Source organism: Orcinus orca, chromosome 14, assembly GCF_937001465.1.
Source record: "Orcinus orca chromosome 14, mOrcOrc1.1, whole genome shotgun sequence".
Lineage (NCBI taxonomy): Eukaryota > Metazoa > Chordata > Mammalia > Artiodactyla > Delphinidae > Orcinus > Orcinus orca.
In genome coordinates, this window is record NC_064572.1 from 79,877,382 (window position 1) to 79,896,728 (window position 19,347).

General features: G+C 45.1%; 1 protein-coding gene across 4 annotated transcripts in view; it reads left to right on the top strand.

Moving 5' to 3' along the window:
• Positions 1-19,347, top strand: part of PLPP4 (phospholipid phosphatase 4) — a 118,675-nt gene that overhangs the window by 90,387 nt on the left and 8,941 nt on the right. For all 4 annotated transcript variants that reach the window (XM_004265763.4, XM_049697471.1, XM_049697469.1 and 1 more), the window contains one exon: positions 15,437-15,607. In XM_004265763.4, the coding sequence (XP_004265811.1) occupies positions 15,437-15,607 (171 nt within the window). The remainder of the gene's footprint in view (positions 1-15,436; positions 15,608-19,347) is intronic.

Here is a 19,347-nt window from a genome sequence, read left to right on the forward strand (position 1 = left end):
CTCTCTCCCCTAAATTTTTTTCGTGCTAATCTTGCCGGAGGTTAACCTATTAGTCTTTTCAATGAGCCAACTTTTGCTATGAGCCTCTTTACCACGTGTTTGTTTTATTTTTCGTTATTTCTGCTGTTATCTTTATTATTTCCCTCCATCAACTTTAAATGTATTCTGTTCTTTTGTGAATTTATTAAGTTAACTTAAATGCATTGCTTAATAATGCTAGTCTGTCTTCTTTTTCTAACTTAAGCAATTTGTGCTATAAATTTTCCTATAAATGTTTCTTTAGCTACATTCTATAAGTTTTAATGAATATTGTTTTCATTAAATTTACTTTTGAAAATTTTCTAGTTTTGATTTTTCTTCTGTGACTCATAAGTTGTTTAGAAGAGCTTTTTTTAAAAAAAACCCTAAACATGATTTTTTTCTTGTTATATTTTAAAAATGATTTATAGTTTAATTCCTTTGTGGTCAGATAATGTGATCTGCAAAAATTATCAATCTTTTGATCTTGAGGCTAGCTTTGTGGCTTGGCATATGGTCAGTTTTCATAAGTATTCCATAATGGTTAAAAAGAATGTAAATTTTTAAACTGCTGGAAATAAAGTTGTATATATGTCCATTGGACTAAGCTTGTAAATTGTGCTGTTCAAATTTTACATATCCTCTCTAAATTTTCTGTTTATGATTAATTAATGCTTAGTTTATACCGTTGAAGTATTCATATTAATTTATGCTTAATTTATTTAAATGCACATTAAAATTTTCCACTGTTAGAGTAGATGTTGTAGTTCTGTGGTCTTTGTAATTTTGCCCATTTTTGATTCCTATATTTTGAAGTGATGTGTAAACATAGTTTAGAATTGCCATACTTCCTATTATACTTTCTACTACTTTTATAATTAAGTCCATGACCATCTTTATTTCTAGTGCTGTTTTTTACAATAAAGAACATTTGACTTTAATATTGAGGCCAGAGACTTCCCTGATGGCACAGTGGTTAAGAATCTGCCTGCCAGTGCAGGGGACAAGGATTCAATCCCTGGTCCAGGAAGATCCCACATGCCACGGAGCAACTAAGCCCGTACACCACAACTACTGAGCCTGTGCTCTAGAGCCTGCGAGCCACAACTACTGAGCCTGCACTCCATAGTTACTGAAGCCCGCGTGCCCTCGAGCCTGCATGCCACAACTGCTGAGCCCACACACTGCAACTACTGAAGTCTGCACACTCTAGGGCCCACGTGCCACAACTACTGAGCCCACGTGCTACAACTACTGAAGCCTGCACGCCTAGAGCCTGTACTCCACAACAAGAGGAGCCACCGCAATGAGAAGCCCATGCACCGCAATGAAGAGTAGCCCCTGCTCGCCACAACTAGAGAAAAGCCCGCGTGCAGCAACAAAGACCCAATGCAGGCAAAAAAAAAAAAAAAATATATATATATATATATAGAGAGAGAGAGAGAGAGAGAGAGGCCAACTTTCTATTGGTTAAAGTTTGCTTCGTGTATCTTTTTCTGTCCTGTAACTGTTTGTACTCTATTTTTTTTATCTATATTTTTTTTTAACTTTTACCTGGGGAATTGTTTTCAATTATAGTTACTGTTATTACTCATATATTAGGATTTATTTATATCATTCATTATGTACTGTCTCCTCTTCCTTCTTGCACCATTTTCATCTTCTGATTCCATTATTTTCCTCCTTTTGTTTGCAAGTTCTACCAAGCCTCTTGGTTAACACATGTAGTTAACAAAGTCTCAAATTAATTAATCTTTTTGTTTTTCTTCTTCTGAGCAGCATAAAGACTTTAAATGCTTTAGCTCTGATAAATGCATTCTAATATAGCTGGTAGTTTTCTTTGGTGTTTAATTCTAGCCTGATTCTTCCTCTCTCTCCCCCAACAAAACCACCAACCTGTGCATAGTTTAACCATATACATACCATTCTCTTTTCCATCTCAGCCTTTCCGCTTTCTGCCAAAAATATATCCTTTAAATTTCCTTCTTTTGATATATCTTTTGTGGTAAATGCTCTGTTTTTGATTTTTCTGAATTTTCTTTGTTTGACCTCATTCTTGAAAGATAACTTTATTAGATATGGAATTCTTATTTGACAGTTTATGTCTCTCTCAGCTTTTTCACCATATTATCCTTGTCGCTCAGCCTCTCTTCATATTCTTCACCTCTCTCTCTCTCAGTCCTCCTCTCCCTCTCCCTCCCCCTCCCCTCCCCCTCCTTCCCCTCCTTCTCCTACTTCTTCTTCTTTTTCCTCTTCAAGTGCATTCTGGAAGAATTTTGAACCTACCTTCCAATTTACTAATTCTCTATTCAGCTTTGTCTCACCTACTATTTAATCTATTTATTATTTAATCCTATTTTAAATTCAATACTCATTTTTTATTTACAGAAATTCTATTTGGTCTTTTTAAAAATCTGCTTCATTATTTTTTATAATGCTTCTTCTTCATCCTTATTTTCATGCTTCCCTATAATTTCCTTAAACATATTGCAAGTAATTACTTTATATTCTGTGCCTTATAAAGGTTGTTGTGAATATGTTTTTCCTTTATATGCCCTGGAATCTTTTGTGTTTTGAGTTTTCTTATGCTGGGCTTTTAATTTTTCCTAGAACTTTATTTTGGGGAGTATTTTGATATCTGGGTTGAAGATGAATTCCTCCAGAGAGCACTACCTACTCCAGGGCCATGAAAAATTAATTCTCCACTTTAGGTTTTTGGGGGACCATATGAGAAGCATGGATGGGACAGCAAAAACCTACAAGAGTTGTATTTATGAAATCTCTCCACACAGCAGAAAAATGGAGACAGCCAAACTTCCTTGCTGTTTCTTTCTGAAAATCAAGCTTCCTTTCTTACTTAATCTGAGGCCTTTAGGACCTAAGGTTTATTCAGGGGTCTTCTGTTATATTTTCCCACTTGGATCGGCCTGAGACTTTGTTTCTTTACTCCTGTGCCTCAGGGAGACATCAAAGTGAAGCTCAAGGTCTGCAGGTTTCCACAGACACACTCAGGGCACCATCTGGCTTTGCTGTTTCCTTTGCTGTTTCCTGTGTCTAAGACCCTTGTTTGCCTTTCATTTTGGGAAACCTTGCTTTCAGTAATTCTTCTCTTAATGTCAACTCAGTGATAGGTTTAAAAGCTTGTTTCTTTGTTTTATATTTCATCCAACATTTAATTATTTCCATCAGGATATATAGCCTGCCACATCGCTGGGAATAAAGTCTTGAGTTTGGAAATTTCTGGATAATTCTGTATGGGAAAAGAGGATTAAACTTGGGCTTAGAAGCGGTCAGATCTGGGCTCGAGACCAGCTTCAATATTTCTAGTTACCTGTTTCCTCAGCTTTACTAACACCTTCCATTTGTTTCTTGAATTTCTGTTTACAAAGTACTTTCACCAATACCATGTGTTTTGAGAGTTCGGTGATGTTGTTGTCCCCATTTGGTGAACAGATGAGACCACTTGGGGGGACACCACCCTGACCTGGAACCCGGATCTTCTAACACCTAGAAGAGTTCTCTTTTTGTTCTAATTTGTGCTGTCCTGGATGAAATGATTTAAAAGCCACCAGGGTGGATTCCACCTTGTTGTGTGGGGCAAGTCGCTGCTTGGACACTGCCTTGACGGAGTTTCTGAGTCCACAACTGGCTTCTGGATGAAGTCCCTTGCTGCCAACATCACAGGAGATGAAATGCCATATATTTGCTTTCCAAAATTTAAATGACCTTTCTAACTTAAAAAACAAATCCACAATTCTTGTATGAACATAAAACAAATCTTTTTTGAAGTTATAACGGGGAGACAGCCTTTGTGTACATCAGCTAAACGAAGCTCTTGTCCTATTTATGACCAGTTTCCTTAGGGGTGTAAGTGAGAGATGAGCCTGGTTGGTCTTTGGTGATGGGAGTTTGGTGTCAGAGAAACAAGGATGTGGGGGAAGGCTGGGAAGCCACCTGATCGGCCACCATGTCACCTGGGGCTTCAGTCCTGGGACTGGTGGTGCAGTTTTCTTCAGTAACCAAAACACTGACCTAGCCTAATGTAGGGCAGAAATGTGAAGTCCATTTGTCTTCCCCTTTTCCATTTACGCAATATTGGGAAGGTTTGATTGGGCTGTGTGGTCAGCACCCATCACAGGCTGCCCTGGTAGTCAGCGTTTGAGCCAACTACCTTGGAGGTGGTATAGATCTTTTTTTTTTTTTTTTCAAGTAGATGATGTACTTTTTGGTAGATCTTCTTAATGCTTAGCCCATTTACAGTCTGTGTCAAAAACCCAGTCTTCCTCCTGTGTTTCTTCTCTCTTCCATCACACTACTGTCACACTCACAGTGCTTCTGACGCCAGATGTGCAGGGCTTTCCCCACCAAGCAACTCTCTGCTGGGCGTCCTACAATTTAACTCATTTCCAACACTCTCTATCTGGAGAGAGCCTCAGATCCCACAGGTGAAGGGCGCAGTCCCACCAGGCTGCCCGCATTTCAGGCTCCAGTCACAACTCCAGGTTGTCACTTGTGTTTCTGATCAAGCAGCTGCAAATCTGAGGTTCCCATGACCCCCTCCTCCGGTTTGATTAATTTGCTAGAGCAGCTCACAGAACTCAGGGAAACACTTACTGACATTTACCGTTTTATTAAAGGATTTGATAAAGGATGCAGATGAGCAGCCAGAAAAAAAGATACATACGGTGAGGTCTGGGAGAGTCCTGAGCATAGGACATTGTGTCCCCATGGGGTTGGGGTCACCCTCCCGGTACATGGATATGTTCACCAACCTGAAAGCTCTCTGAATCCCCTACTTTTGGGATTTTTGTGGTGGCTTCATCATGTCGGTCTGATCATTCATGAACTGTTTCTAGTCCCCCTCCCCTCTCTGGAGAATGGGAGATGAAAATTCCAAGCTTCCAATCATGGCTTGGTCTTTCTGGTGACCAGCAAGCACCTCTCCAGGAGGCCCCAGACTCTGCTCAGTAGAACAAAATGTACTCCTCGTGCTCTTACCACTTAGGAGTTTACACAGATTTTAGGAGCTCTGTGCCAGGAACCAGGGGCAGAGAGCAAAATATATATTATATATATTTTTTCTATTATTTTACACATTCCCTTCCTGTTCAGGCTGAGATCCCCAATCAAGGCTGCTAGGGGCAAGTTAGAAGGGTTGTTTTCCCTGAGAAATCATACTGCAGGTGATGTAACATTTCACAAAAGGCAGATGTCGTTGAGGCCGCTTCCTTAGAAGACAGCTAGGCAGTAGCAGTCATTAAGACTTCCAGGGTTTCTCCTGGAGACCGTAAACCCCGTGGAGAGGCTAATCAGATGAGCATACTGGGCAAATTAATGGCTACTGCCTTTTTAGTTGTTTCTCAAATGTGTACCTTACTATTCAAATCTCGCCATCAAATTTATGCTCTGCTAAGGCCGTTGGTCAGAGGTAAGATAAAGTTATTTCGCATTAAAGTGTATCTTTATCTGAATCCTGCCCGTGCTTTTATCAGCTCCCCTAACAGTGTTATGGAAAAAGGTGATCTCTCCCTTTTGAAGGCTTACTCTTATATTTGTGTTTCAGGTCATTGTGGCATATAATCAAGACTGAAAAAAAGCAAAAGCTGTCCTGGGGATTTAGACCTTCGGTAGATTAGGATGTTGTGATATGCAAAGTCACACCCCATCGTGGTGACTGTTCTTAGCTCTCGCTAGCGTGAGGAGTAATATTTATGATTCCTAATAAGAATTTTTCATCAGTCAGCGTAGGGTGGATGCGGGGAGCCAAAGCGGCTTCTGTCATTTAAAAACCCTTAATCCTCCTCAGCTGATGCTTTGCTGCTTCCCAGGATTGGTGCTTCCGGGGCTTGACAAAAGGACCACCATCTTCTTCTCCTCAAGTCAGTTTCTTTCCCTACCACTCGTGCTTGCTCTGCACTTCTCGCACATTGTGCCTGGGTTGGTTTTTTTTTTTCTTTTTCAGAACAAAATCCTCTTTGGAGATGCAGACTGGGGTTATGCAAGGAACTTACAGTCTGCTTTACTCTGTTTGTATTTCCTGCCTCTGACATTTGCTTTCAGACTAATTATGAGCTTTTTGGTACCTTCTCCTTTTCCCCATTGCTCCTTCCTTAAATAAGGCTGAACGGTCCTTTCCATCATGAGATGGAAATCTCGTCTGGCTCAGGTGGCTGAAGAATCACCCTGCCTAGAAGCAGGGAATGGAGGACGTGACCTTTCATGGCCATATAATGTCTTTCTGTCCCCAAGGACCTTGGCCTTTTGCCAGAGTACTTAATTGAGTGAAGTTATGTTTGTGAAAGAATAAATAGTCTCTACCATTTATATATTCATTCTGTCACCGTGTTTTGCTGACTTCTCCTCGCAGGCAGTGTGCTGGGTCCTAAGGCTTCAACAGTGACCCTGATAGTCACATGCCTACAGGGGCTATAAAACAAATAGGCAGTTAACATTGCTATAACTACAACTATGCTAGGAAAATCTGTGATTTTTTTTCTCTATTTAGAAACAATTCACAATTTCTTAAGGACTGCATTAACCTTCGGTAGGTAATTTGACCTGAGCCTCCATTTCTCACCCATATAACAGGCCCAACTTCTACATCATTGTGTTGTTCTAGGGATGCAGTGAAGCCAGGTAATGAAAGCTTCCTAGCACAGTCTGGCAGATGGAGGCTCTCAATGACTGATGGTTTTGTTGTCCTTCTGATGGAACACTCCTGGTACCTGGTAAACAGTTTCCACTTTTCTTCTTTTCTTGTTCATTGAAACAGCACTCCACCTGCCCTTCCTTCAGACCCTTAGAATCTCGTGTTGCTTCCCTTTCTGTAGCTTCTTAAATTTTTCCCCAGTATTTAGCCCAGATATCTGGGAGGTGGCTGTTAGTCTCTGGAGAACAGAGGGACTCCTGCTCTGAAGGCTCTAGGAGGATTCTGGGGTCATCCTCATAGGATGAGCCCAGGGAAGTGTGTGTGTGTGTGTGTGTGTGTGTGTGTGTGTGTGTGTGTGTTACACACACCATATGTCTGGAGGGTGGGCTGTGATAAGGAAGAATTCAATGAGGGCCCAGCTCACCTCCCTCTCTGACGTTATCCTGAGCCAGTGAAGTTCCGAGCCTGACTCTAACCCTTCTCCTCCATTGGATGCAGCCCTGTCTTCTTCCTTTGTGAAACCTCCCCTGATTATCAGGTCTTTAGCCATTCATTCAGTATGTACATTTATTGAGCACCTAGTGAGTGCAGGCACAGGGTACACAGCCTCTGCCCTCGCAGAGCTGAGAATCTAGTGGAAGGGAGATAGATGCTAGACAATCACATAAATGAAAAGAGTGGTGCTAAGTGTTACGAAGGACAGGTGCAGAGGGCAGTCAGAGCCTGTTACACCTGCTGGTGGGGCCAGGGAAGGCCTCTGAGGAAGTGACATTTAAAGAGACTTGCAGGGTGAGTAAGAGTTTGTTAGGCAGAAAAGGGATGCTCATCACTGTGTTTCCTTAGAGCCCTGAAGAGTACACATCATCTGGTCCAGTTTTCATATTACCCTTCATGTCATTAATTTGTTCATTCACTTGTCTTTATTGAGCACCAGTGATGTGCCTGGCACTGTTCTTGATGTGAAGGATATAATGGCAACAGACACAGACACCATCTTGGTGTCTTGGTCATGGAGCCATTCTGGTCCGTGGAACTCACATGCTTGTTATCTTTGTATGTGCATTTGTTTTGTTTCCTCTTCCATGTTCTCAGATGCACTGTGGGGAGGTAGCATGGTTTTGAGAAAGAGCATAAGTAGAAAAAACAGATGAAAGGGAAAAGAGATCAGATTTTAACTTAGGGCCTAAGGCGTGCCAGGCGCTTTGTCCAGTATGCCATGGACACTCTATCATTGGTTCTCTCAATTGCTCTGTGGACAGCTGTTGACTTATAGATGGCAAGGCTGAACTTCAGGAGTTAAGCTCCTCTCCTTAGGTCACACAGGTAGGAGGTGATGGGGTCAGGTCGCCTACCTGGGTCCATCCAGCTGGGCTACAAGAGCACTTCTTACCTGTGCTCAGTCCCTACTTCACCTCTGCCTCACTGTAGGTTCTCAGTTCATTTTACATCTCTGTGGTTGTATCCACTAGGTCTTCTTGGCTACCTTCAGTGGGCCAGGATGGTTCTCTCCATCCCTCTGGATCGGGCGGTCAAGTGGTGTTGACTTCAACAGCCTCAAACTCTGCCTGCCTCCCCCAAGGAGCTTAGGACCCCCCCATTCTCCTTTGTCCCAGCTCCTTACCAGCTGAAAGATTTAACTCTTGTTAAATCTTAAGGCTGATGGTACCAGAGTAAGTCATTCTACCTGAGGCTGTTGGCCACTCTGACCTGCCTGGAATCACAGACAGCTCTACTGCAGGGATGAATAAATTTAACCCCCCACCCTGGGATTATATCAATTGCAATGGACTCTTGTTTTTAAAAGAAATTTTAGAGGAATCATTGGCGTGAAATTCAGAAGATTTCTGGGATTTTGAGAATTCTCTTCATTCCAGCCAAGATAGACTTTTTGTCTCCTACATCAGAGCAAAACAATCGCATTACTGCTGGATTAGAGAGAAGGAGAGACTTAAAAAAAAAATCACTGTGGGTACTGAGTCTATTCTGTAATATTATCAGAATTTCCCCTCGAAATTATAACTCTGGTTCGGTAGCTACATCAGATGCTAATGATCTTCTGTCAGTCATTTCATGAGGAATAATAACTGGCTTTCCTGTTCGGTTGAATGAGTTAGGCTACAGATGCACTGTGGACCCACGTTCTAAGATTTGTAGCGATCTTCTTTCATCCTTTTTTGAAAGTGAAATCTCTTAATCAGTAACTTAGAATGTTAATGAATATAGCTTGTCATAAAAAAGAAAACAGAACGGGCATCTTAGCTAGAATGAGCTATGCATTGAGAAACTATGAAACTGAAACTATGAATGAGAAACTAATCCTCTTAAGGGATTTGGGGCCACAGGGACATAAAAATAGGTTTCAACACAGTGAAACTTGGAATCGTAGAAGCAAGCTATGCGATGATGGGTCATGTAGCATAAGAATGGCCTGCTGGTTGTCTGACGCTCTCATCTGAGAGCTTCAGGCGTCTGCAGAGTGGGGTGGGAACAGTATCTCCGCTGGCTCCTTTAAGTTTGTTCATTTGACCAGCTAAGATCATTTTACATCTGCTGAGGGCCACGGGGGCTGCAGAATTGTGAGAGGCTGAGAACCCGGTTCCAGAATTCTCTGTGAGCAAGCATGCAGTTATGTAACTGAAGAGCTGCAGATTGCAAGAGTGGAGCTTGTGAAGGCTTTTCTTTGAGGATGGAACTTTACAGAACCAGGCCGGGTACAGCAGGAGCATGGCAGCTGCGGCAGCCAGCAGTGTTAGGAGAGCGATCACCCGGCGCCCAGTAAGGACGCTAAGCATGTCACAGGTCCTCCTGAACGCATCCTCAAGATGGCTTTGTGGGTTGAGTGCTACTAACCCCACTGCGCAAATGAGGAAACTGAGGCCCCCAGAGATGAGCTCACATGGGAGAAAGTGGCAGAGTTGAGTCCACATATGCTCGGTTTGCCCGAAAAGCCCGCTTTCTTCAACAGCGCACAATACTCCCTCCGGCTGAATGGATTATTCAATCCTCAAATCTCCTGTGTAACTTAATTTGTTGTTGTTATTGGTTTAAACAGAACCACCCCAAACTTATCGAGTGCTTCTTTGCTCTAGTGTGAAGAGAAGGGATGAGTTGGTGTGCGTCATGCTCAGCGCAAGCTTAGGAGGTCATTTAAACAGTGGACCGTTAGCACCGGAAGGCAGGTGAGCTCTCGAGTTGGCAGCCTGCAGACCCAGCCCCCAGCCCTGCTGGCCCGTGGATGAGTTCATTTGGTCTGTACTGTATTCATTTCTGATGAGTTGTTAATATTTAAAATGGAGACATTTCCCATAAATATCAGGGTTTCCTTCTTCTGTTACAAGATCAAAACTTCTGAGAACACTGAGCCCATGTGGTAGACACCAGCTTGAGCAGAGGTGGGGCTGCACCTTTAAACAGGCAGGTGTTCCCCAGTTTGCCCCAGTCCTCACTACTCTCAGATGTCTCCCAACAGCGAGGCCAGGTATTAGTTGCCATTTATAATCACAAATGAAGCATTAATTTTTTCTGGAAGTGAAGTACTTCCTGGATCTGAGCGTCTAGAAATAGAACCCGGGAGGGTTTTCTGTTGCAAAAAAAATTGACTCAACATCCAACTACTTTACTCATGTTCCCCATCTGCCTGGCTCCCCCGGGCGTGATGTGGTGGCCACTTGTGGTTCAGCCTCTTATTTTGCAGAGCAACCTGAAGCCCAGAGAGGGAAAGCAACTTGTCCAAGATCGTGCATTCAGTTAATGGCAGAGCCAAGGTGGGAACCTGGATCCCTGACTCCCAACAGCCCTCTCCTGCTTGTCAGGGTCTGCAAAGTGCTGACTAGGCATGCTTGTTCCCACATCCTTGGTTTTGGGTGGTCTTGTGGAGATGCACTGGCAAACTCAAAACACCCTTCAACATGAAAAGTTACTCAACCACCTGGTATTGCCCTTCTCCCTCTTGGAAAAGAAAATACTAACTCTTTGAGGATCATATAATGAAAAATTTGTACAACCGCATTAGAACACAATTCCATTTGTGGTGCCAGGAATTATCAGTTTGTCTGGGGAAATTCATTATAATTAGCAGAAGTGAAAAATACAACACGAAAAGCTGGGTCTGTCCTGATTCTTATCTCGTTTGCTTTTAAAGCTTTTTTCTTTGGTGCTGGTTTTCTTATTTCTTGCAATCCTTGGGGTCCAAACCTCTTCCACTTGGTTGAAAAGTCAACTGAGGAGGAAAAAGCAAAACAACATTCTTTCACCTAAGCTGTCTCAGTAAATAGACCTTTCTTTGCAAAGGGAATGTTGTAAACCTGTGACAATTCATCTATGCAGCTGGAGAGAAGAATCAGTGATTTCCTTTCAGAATCACTGGGCAGGCAGATAGACCTGTTAATGTGACATGCCTGGCATCACCACCTGGGCCAGCAACTGGTACTGTGATGCTTTGCTTATTGACTCTTCATTGATGACAGCCAAGTGAGCACTGAAAATGCCAGAAACGGGGCGGGGGGGGGGGGAAGCCACACTCTTTCATCTGCTTCCTAGTTTAGAAGCTCCAAGAGCATCTTTACTTTTCACAGCCAGATCAACATAGAAATATTTACTATCAGCTTCTTCCAGCCAAGAAAACCTGCTACAAGCTCTGAAAGGAAGGGGCATGTGCTCTTCCCACCATCACCATGAGTGCTTGTGTGTGTGTGTGTGTGTGTGTGTGTGTGTGTGTTCTAAACTCTGTTCTACCCCTGAAGAGGTAGACTCAGTTTTCTCTCACACCACTGGCTTGGGACTGTTCTAATCATATTTCTGTTAATAATGTTAGCAAAATATGAATGCATTTATCCTGTTTTATAATCCCGATCTTCCAAAATGTCCAGTGCTCTGCCTGCATCTTTGCCCAATTCTCAGTTTTATTTCCTAATCACGCTGGAAGCAAGGACCGTGTTTCAGGGGGAAGACGGTCACTTGGAACGAATGTCATCTCACCTGCCCCTCACTAGCATAAAAACTTCTACAGCCCCTCAGGGTCTCAAATGCATGTTTCTTTGAGAAGAGAAGAGGGTGGTGTTTGGCTAGAATTGGAAAGAAGTTCTTTAAAAACCTTCTGTTTTCTTTTTCTCCCAGTTGAACTTGAATCTGAGCCTTGGTAAGTCCCACGATCTCAGAGCTGGAAGGCTCATGGGAGATTACATGCTGGTCCCAAACCCCCAGCCTCACAGGAGGAAGTGGCAGAAAAACTGGGGGATCCTATGAATTCAGGATGGTTTGATAGAGCCTAATTCTTATTCAGTTGGTATTTGGGAAAGCAGGAATTTTGACAAAGCGCCTGAGCTGCCCACAGCTGGGACGTGCCTCCTGGGCCAGAAGGAAGTGCCTCAGAAGCCCTTTGCCAAAGGACATCATGCTGGTTCAGTAACTGTAGGAGTATCAGTGAGAAAGTGACAAGCGTAAGGTTTAGCATGGAATCCGAGTCTCTCATGTCAGCTAGACAAGGGTGCACAGTGCTGCTTTAAAGGTGCTGCCCGGAGGCCCAATAGGATGTGAGACTGGCTGCTGCTGCTTGCCCACATGATCCAGGCTGTTGAACTCAGCCTTTAAAATGCCTTTGAATTCCTCCTCCTTTTCAAAGAAGTGAATGCTTCTCCATTTTGGAGGACCTGCAGCGTGGGTCCCACCGAGCAGGAGAGAACATGCTTTACCTGCTCCCAAAGAATGAGCCACAGCCTCCACTGTCAAAACTGGCCAAATTTGAGTTCCTGGGGGCAAGGAGGTGACCGGGTGGAAGCTGAGGGTCTGGCCTCAAACCACCTGCCCCAGGACTTGACCTTGGAGGGTTTTCAGCGGCCCCTTCTCTTGTCCATCTTGTGAATATGCCCAGAGGCTCAGGGCTGTTGGCTGCTGAGCCGGGACTCATATGTCTTAAAGTCTCCAAACCATTTTTTATGGGGACACATACAAATTCCTGCTCAACATCCCCTCTACGCTCATTGACCTTCTTTTTAATGAGACTTCTTTTCCCAAGAGATGACAACTTGGCAACACCCAGGGCTGCCTCTTCTCTGATTCAAATCTTGGAAACTTTCATCCATAACCCTACAAAGCCCCAGGGCAGATCTTTTAGGCTCGCCACATTCAATGTACAGTCATCCCTCAGCATCCTTCGGGGAATGGTACCAGGAGCCCCACAGATACCAAAATCCGTGGATGCTCAAGACGCTTATATAAACGGAGTAGCAGTAATTAGGTGGGTAGACTGCTAAACTGTCAGATTTGAATGAAGTCCGTTACTCCTCCTGTAAGAGCTCAGAATGAGGCCGGTACCCACCAGAACCAAGTGTCCAGCCCTCCCCCACTCTGTTACCTCAGGGCAGAGTGTGAACGAAAAGCAGAGACAGAGCAAAGTGGGTGAGGATGGGCAATTAAGAACCCGTTGCACTTGCTAGGAGGGTGATGGCCAAATGGGGCCGCTTTGGACACCCTGTAAATCATTTAATGCCCTTCATCATAGCAGACGATCCAGAACAGGCCTGGGCAATGCAGTTTGGCGCCTAGTTTTACTTTAAACAGAATATTCAGTATATGTTGGCACTGCTTCCTGTTTGAGCACAAATCATTATTCAGAAATGTTTAAGTGCTTCATTTTTATTCCTGAGATAAACCTGGCTTAATATCCTGTTTAAAAACAAAAATACTCTGTTACTTGTTTAATTTGATTGCTGAAAAAGTTCTGCTTTGGTACAAGCTTGTGTTCATACTTGGGGAACCCCGTTTAAGAAGACACGTTATTATCAGAGATAATTTGTTAAAGTTGCAGGTTATAACCATGATTATCTTGAACCTACTATTTGGGCTCTTGCTTTTTTCTCTTAACATTGTGTCCTAAGTATTGTCTGTAGTGCTACATAGTCACAATAAGTTCCATGGTTGCATCATAATCCACTGAATGGAAATATCCCAGTTCTTTATCTTTACATTTTCCCATACTTATAAATAACTCTGAGCAGAATATCTTCTAGATTTCTCTATAGTTTTGTATTATTTCCTGAAGATGGACTCTCAGAGATGTTGTATAACGAGGATGAATGTGCTGTAGGCCAGACCTTCTCAGACTTTGGGGCACACACAGCTCGCTTGTGGATCTGGTGAAATACGGATTCTAACTCAGTAGGTCTGGGGTGGGTCTGACATTCTGTATTTGTGACAAACTCACTGATGCCGAGGCCGCTGCGCAGGTTTCAGACAGTCTCTTAAATCCTTGGTGTTATGACATTAGACCCATTCTACCAAATCTACCAAATCACTGTGCGTCTGGTTACCTAGGAGCTCTGCCCCTCAGGCCTCAGGAGTATTTTCTCATCAAGAGAAAAGTTTTGAATAGGCTGGTGTCTAGAGAAGGTGGGAGCTGTAGCCCCTGCCTTCAACAAAAGCATCTAAACTCACTCCTGGCTGCCGTTAGACTCACCTGGGGAGGACTTCCCTGGCGGCGCAGTGGTTAAGAATCTGCCTGCTAATGCAGGGGACACGGATTCGAGCCCTGGTGCGGGAAGATCCCACATGCCGTGGAGCAACTAAGCCCGTGCGCCACAACTACTGAGCCTGCGCTCTAGAGCCCGCGAGCCACAACTACTGAGCCCACATGCCACAACTACTGAAACCTGTGCACCTAGAGCCCGTGCTCCACAACAAGAGAAGCCACCGCAATGAGAAGCCTGCGCACTGCAGTGAAGAGTAGCCCCCACTCGCCGCAACTAGAGAAAGCCGCGTGCAGCAACAAAGACCTAACGCAGCCAAAAATAAATAAATAATTAATTAATTGTTTAAAAAAAATAGAATCACCTGGGGAGTCCCCCCCCGCCACCCGCACACACACACACAGGCACGCACGCACGCACACCACTAAGGTCCACTCCAGACCAGTGCAAACAGAATGTCTGACAATGATACCTGGCTACCAGTAGTTTTGAAAGCTTCCCAGGTTTTAAAGGTGACTCCGTGTGTAGCCGGGGTTGAGGACCGTTGTTCTAAGCCCACAGAAGACCCACCTTACTCACTGAGTTCAACTGTGGTTTAAACCTGACTGGATGGAAAGCTTGGGGTTCACATACTACCCCCGACTCCACACTTTTGACAATGGATTCAGCACAGCTATGAGTTGTCTTTGCAATTCTAAAAATTAATAACCATAATCTGTAAGAGAAAATAAGGAATTTGTCATCATTGGTTTCTCTGTCAAACTCACTTCTCCACAGCACTTGCTGTTCCAGCTTTACTGAGTGCCACCAAGCCAGAAATCCCTTACTTTCCCTCCCCCTCCAAAGCTATGCTGTCATCACAGTCATTTGTTTTGCATGCACTCTTTTTTCTTGTAGAAATCAACACATTGTATTAAAACTCTCTATTAGCGTGGCCATCACCTTCATTCAGACCGTGAGCCCCTGAGACCAGATATAGACTCTGAGGCATCTTTTTATTCCCCCCCCCCACCTTGATCAGTGCCTGTCTAGCACACAGTAGACACCCATTAAGTCATTGTTGAATGAATGAAATAGAATAGATTTTGATCACATGCGAGCCTGGAAGGTCATTCTCATTGTTGACCTATTCTCATTCTCATACCAGCGTGGTTCTAGCAAGAGCACAGATTGCCTAGATGGTGCCTGGTGCCAACATGGCCTTGGCCCTGGTAGTGTGCAAGATGGCAGACAGAACGCTCAGGGTGCCCTGTGTCCCTGCTGCTTCCCACCTGCTAGAGTAACACCTGCTGTTTCTCTTCGGCAGTTGCCTTTTCGGGACTCGGCTTCACGACGTTTTACTTGGCTGGCAAGCTGCACTGCTTCACCGAGAGTGGGCGGGGGAAGAGCTGGCGGCTCTGTGCTGCCATCCTGCCCCTGTACTGCGCCATGATGATCGCCCTGTCCCGCATGTGCGACTACAAACATCACTGGCAAGGTGAGTTCCTGCCTGGGGCCTGCCCAGTGCTTGGGCCGTCTGCCTCTCTCCTTCAGGGAAGCGGGGAGACATACACCTACTGGGGAGAGGTAAGTGCCCACTGAGAGAAACCAGAGTAGGCTGAAATGACAGAGCAGACACAGTTTTAAAGAACATGCACCTGTTCAGGTGAGTTCTGGCCTTCATACTGTCCTTGCTGGGGACAGAATCGGAGTTCCTCCCCCTCCTTCATGCTCCAGTAGACCCCTCAGGTCCTGCTAGGATGGCAGGCGCTCAGTCACAGACTCAGATGGACTTCCCTGCTGGACCCCTTGCCTCCATCTCAGACTTGATGCCAGGTGGTTGTTGGCTCCTTTCACATCTCAGATCCATCCCACAAGGACATATCTGTCACCATGTCCAGGCCAGGGATGGATGCCAGCAGCCACTGCAAGGCTGAGTGAGGCTTACCTGTGTGTATCAGTCCTGGGGAATCTGTGCAAAGTCAAAATAACAGAACAAGTGAGGGGCTTGTTCCTGGAATAAAACTAAACCATGCCACGCCCCTCTGCAGATCGGCTGCAGCTCTCAGCTTGACTGGACCACAGTAGCATCTGCCACTGCAAGAAAGGGAGCAGAGGCAGAGGCGATGTCCACAGGATGTGTGGCCTCTGGGAGGGCAGGGTCTAGGGCTGTGTTTCCCAAAGGCCAATCCTCAGATCACCTGGACCAGGCCGCTCTGAGCTAGGAGCTGGATTCTTGGGGGTGGGTCTGGAGTGGCGGCCAGGAATCTGCATTGTTAACAAGCCAGTTTGTTAATTCTGATGACATCTGAGAATACCATGGAGAGCTCCACCGTGTCAGCCTTCAGCAAACGCACTGAATTAAATGCGCCGAATCCAGCTTCCCTGGACGAGTGGCCTCTTCTGCGATCGGTCTGTGGCCTCCACCTGCTCTTCCTTTCCTGTCTTCCTACTGTCAGCAGGCGCCATTCCCCTCCTCCCCCTTTTCTGACCGCCCTCTTCTCACCTCTTCCCAGGTGTTCCAGTAGTAGTGAGGCGGCAGTTGAGGCTAGAGGTGAGGGGAACTCCTAGTTGGAGATGCCTTTGCCCCACCTTCTCCGGAAGCCTTCTGCTCCGTCTCTGGCCTCAGCTCCACCCTCCATCCTCCTGGAACTCACGTTCTGGGTGTCATGAGCCTCCAGCTTCAGCCTGGCGGGTGAAGGGGGAAAGGGAGACTGATGCGCGGTCTGGACAGGTGGAGGCATCAAGCACTGATGGGGGTCTTGAGGCCATGCTGATGGGGGCAGTCAGTCGAGGCCCATCAGGCTGGACCCGGAGCCCTCCCTTGTTCTCTGCTTTTATCAGTGACTTGGATGAAGTTCTGGGTACATGAGACCACATAATGAGAGAGGGGCAGGGAGAGGATCGCTGAGCCAGCAGCACAAGGGCATAACCATTGCACCCTTGGAACTAGGAATATTTTCCAACAGAATCATTGTGGCGCATATGATTAGGGCATTTCCCCATGAGAACTGTTATGGGCTAGATGGCATTTCACGGACCGCTTCTCATTTATCCTTGTAAACTGTAGTTTCTTCTTCTGAACATGAGAACAATAATCCCCCGATATTTCCCAGAGCCGTTTCACAGGCTGAATGAAATAATGGATCTGAGTGTACTTTGTAAATGAAAATGTATTGCACCAATGTGAATCGGTATTGTCGTTGCTTAGAGCATCATTTCTAAAGAAGAATGTGTGTGTTTCCCAAACCACTGATTTCGAGGTGGACATGCTTTTGGAACATGGTCTGTTTGTAAGCCGTGAATCCCTGGTTTCCCCTTTTATTCAGCCACTTAGGACCTGAGAAATGATTAAGGGTTTTAGAGTTGAAGAGATTTTGGCTTCATCTTGGAAGGTAGTAAGAGCTTTTGGGTAGTGATCTTGTCTTGAAAACCTAAGACGTGAGGTTGGCCTCTATTAAATGCTCTTTTGTTACTCATTACCGAGCTGTGGCTGGCGTGTCATGAAAGGATGAAGGATCACAGCTCTTGGCTTTGGGGAAATGCTGGACTTCTGATGCAGCTGGTGCACTCGGGGCCTGCTGGCAACAGGGCTTCACACCCATTCTATCCAACTGGCACAGAAAGGAACTTGGAGCAGTAGAGGGAGAATATTAATGCTCTGTGGGCTGATGGGAAAGCAAAGCAAGAGAATCTATGATCAGTGATGTTTAGGGCCATACTTGGGATGGGGGGGGCAAGCCAAAATTGCATCATGGTAGACTCCTGCAGCCAAAACTGAATGTACCTCAGTTGATACAGGTCATGGGTGTGGCCCAGCTATCCATTCGGCTGTGCCACCGTCTGTTCACTTTGTACCCAGGAGTCAGCCAGGAGTGGAGCGTGCCTTTCCTTGGATCCTCTAATGGGCTCCGAGTCAGGCTTATTTCACCTGAATTCCCCTTTATGAGGCCATCCGTCACTGTCTATACCAGTGGTCTCAATGCGGGCAACTGAACCTCCCAGGGGACATTTAGCAATGACTGGAGACATCTTCGCAAGTAGAGGTGGTGTTTGTGGTGGGTGCTACTGGCATCTCGTAGGTAGAGGCCAGGGATGCTACTAAACATCCTACAGTGCACAAGATAGCACCTTCCCCACAGCCCTGAATGTCTGTTGCTGAGGTTGAGAAAGCCTGACCTGTAGCCACATCTCAGCTCCATCTTTCTTTCCCTTATTACGTCTTAAGAAGACTCAATGTTCGGTGAGTGGAAAATTGTATTCATTCAACACTCACTTATTAAGGGAGAAATCAAAGAGGCTGCCAAGGTTTCCAGAAGGGGTGGATAGTGAGGCCTTTGACTGCTGTGCAGGTGGGTGTTTGAGGCAGGATGCCCGACCGAGATTAATAAGTTGTTGCTCTTTGGTGGACTGAGGTGTCCAGTGCCCGTGGGCGGGGGTCATCTGTCATGATGAGAATTCACGGGGAGACCCATAGGCAGCAGCACAACCTGAGAACCTCTCATTATAGACTTTAGTTAACAACATTAATATTACGAGACTTTTATGACTCCATTCCAATTTTGATTTAAGCAGCTGCGCCCGATGTGGCAGGATATCCAATTACTCGATTACATATTCATATACAGTAAATAGCCCGTAATCTCAAACGCTTTGCTCTGTTCATTATCATAGGGGTTTTCTGTTATCGACGCCCTTCTGGTCTTTTCTGCCTTTCCAGCTCCACTCCAAACACACAAGTCTGTTGTTTCATTAAGTGAGGAAAATGGAGGGCACAGGCCATGGTCTGGAGGGGCATGAAACACTTAGCAGGACCTCTTCAGAAATAAAAGCACTGGCTGGATAATAAATCTTTATCTGGCTAAGGTTCTCCACGTCTTTGTGACATGCTGGCTTTCGGGTCAGCCAGAAGCTAGAGAGTCCATGGGTGAGGCCGACCACAGGGCCAGTGCTTCACAAAGAAGCTTACCTTTGTGATTAACTGTGTGTTTTCAGAGTTAAAACTTGTGGAATTTCCATGCTGGGAAGAACATCTGTAGAGAAAAACGCACAGAAAGAACAGAGCACCTCATTGAAGCCTCTTCTGCCCCAACTCACAGTCTTGTGTGAGTGTGGTTTCCAGTCAGTGGACAGTTATAGCTAGAAGTGGCAGGAGTGTGTTGTTTTTCTCCATTAATGGACATAATGAGGAGCTGCCTCTGCCCTCAAATCCCTGGATCTGGGTCCAGGCTTTCCTTG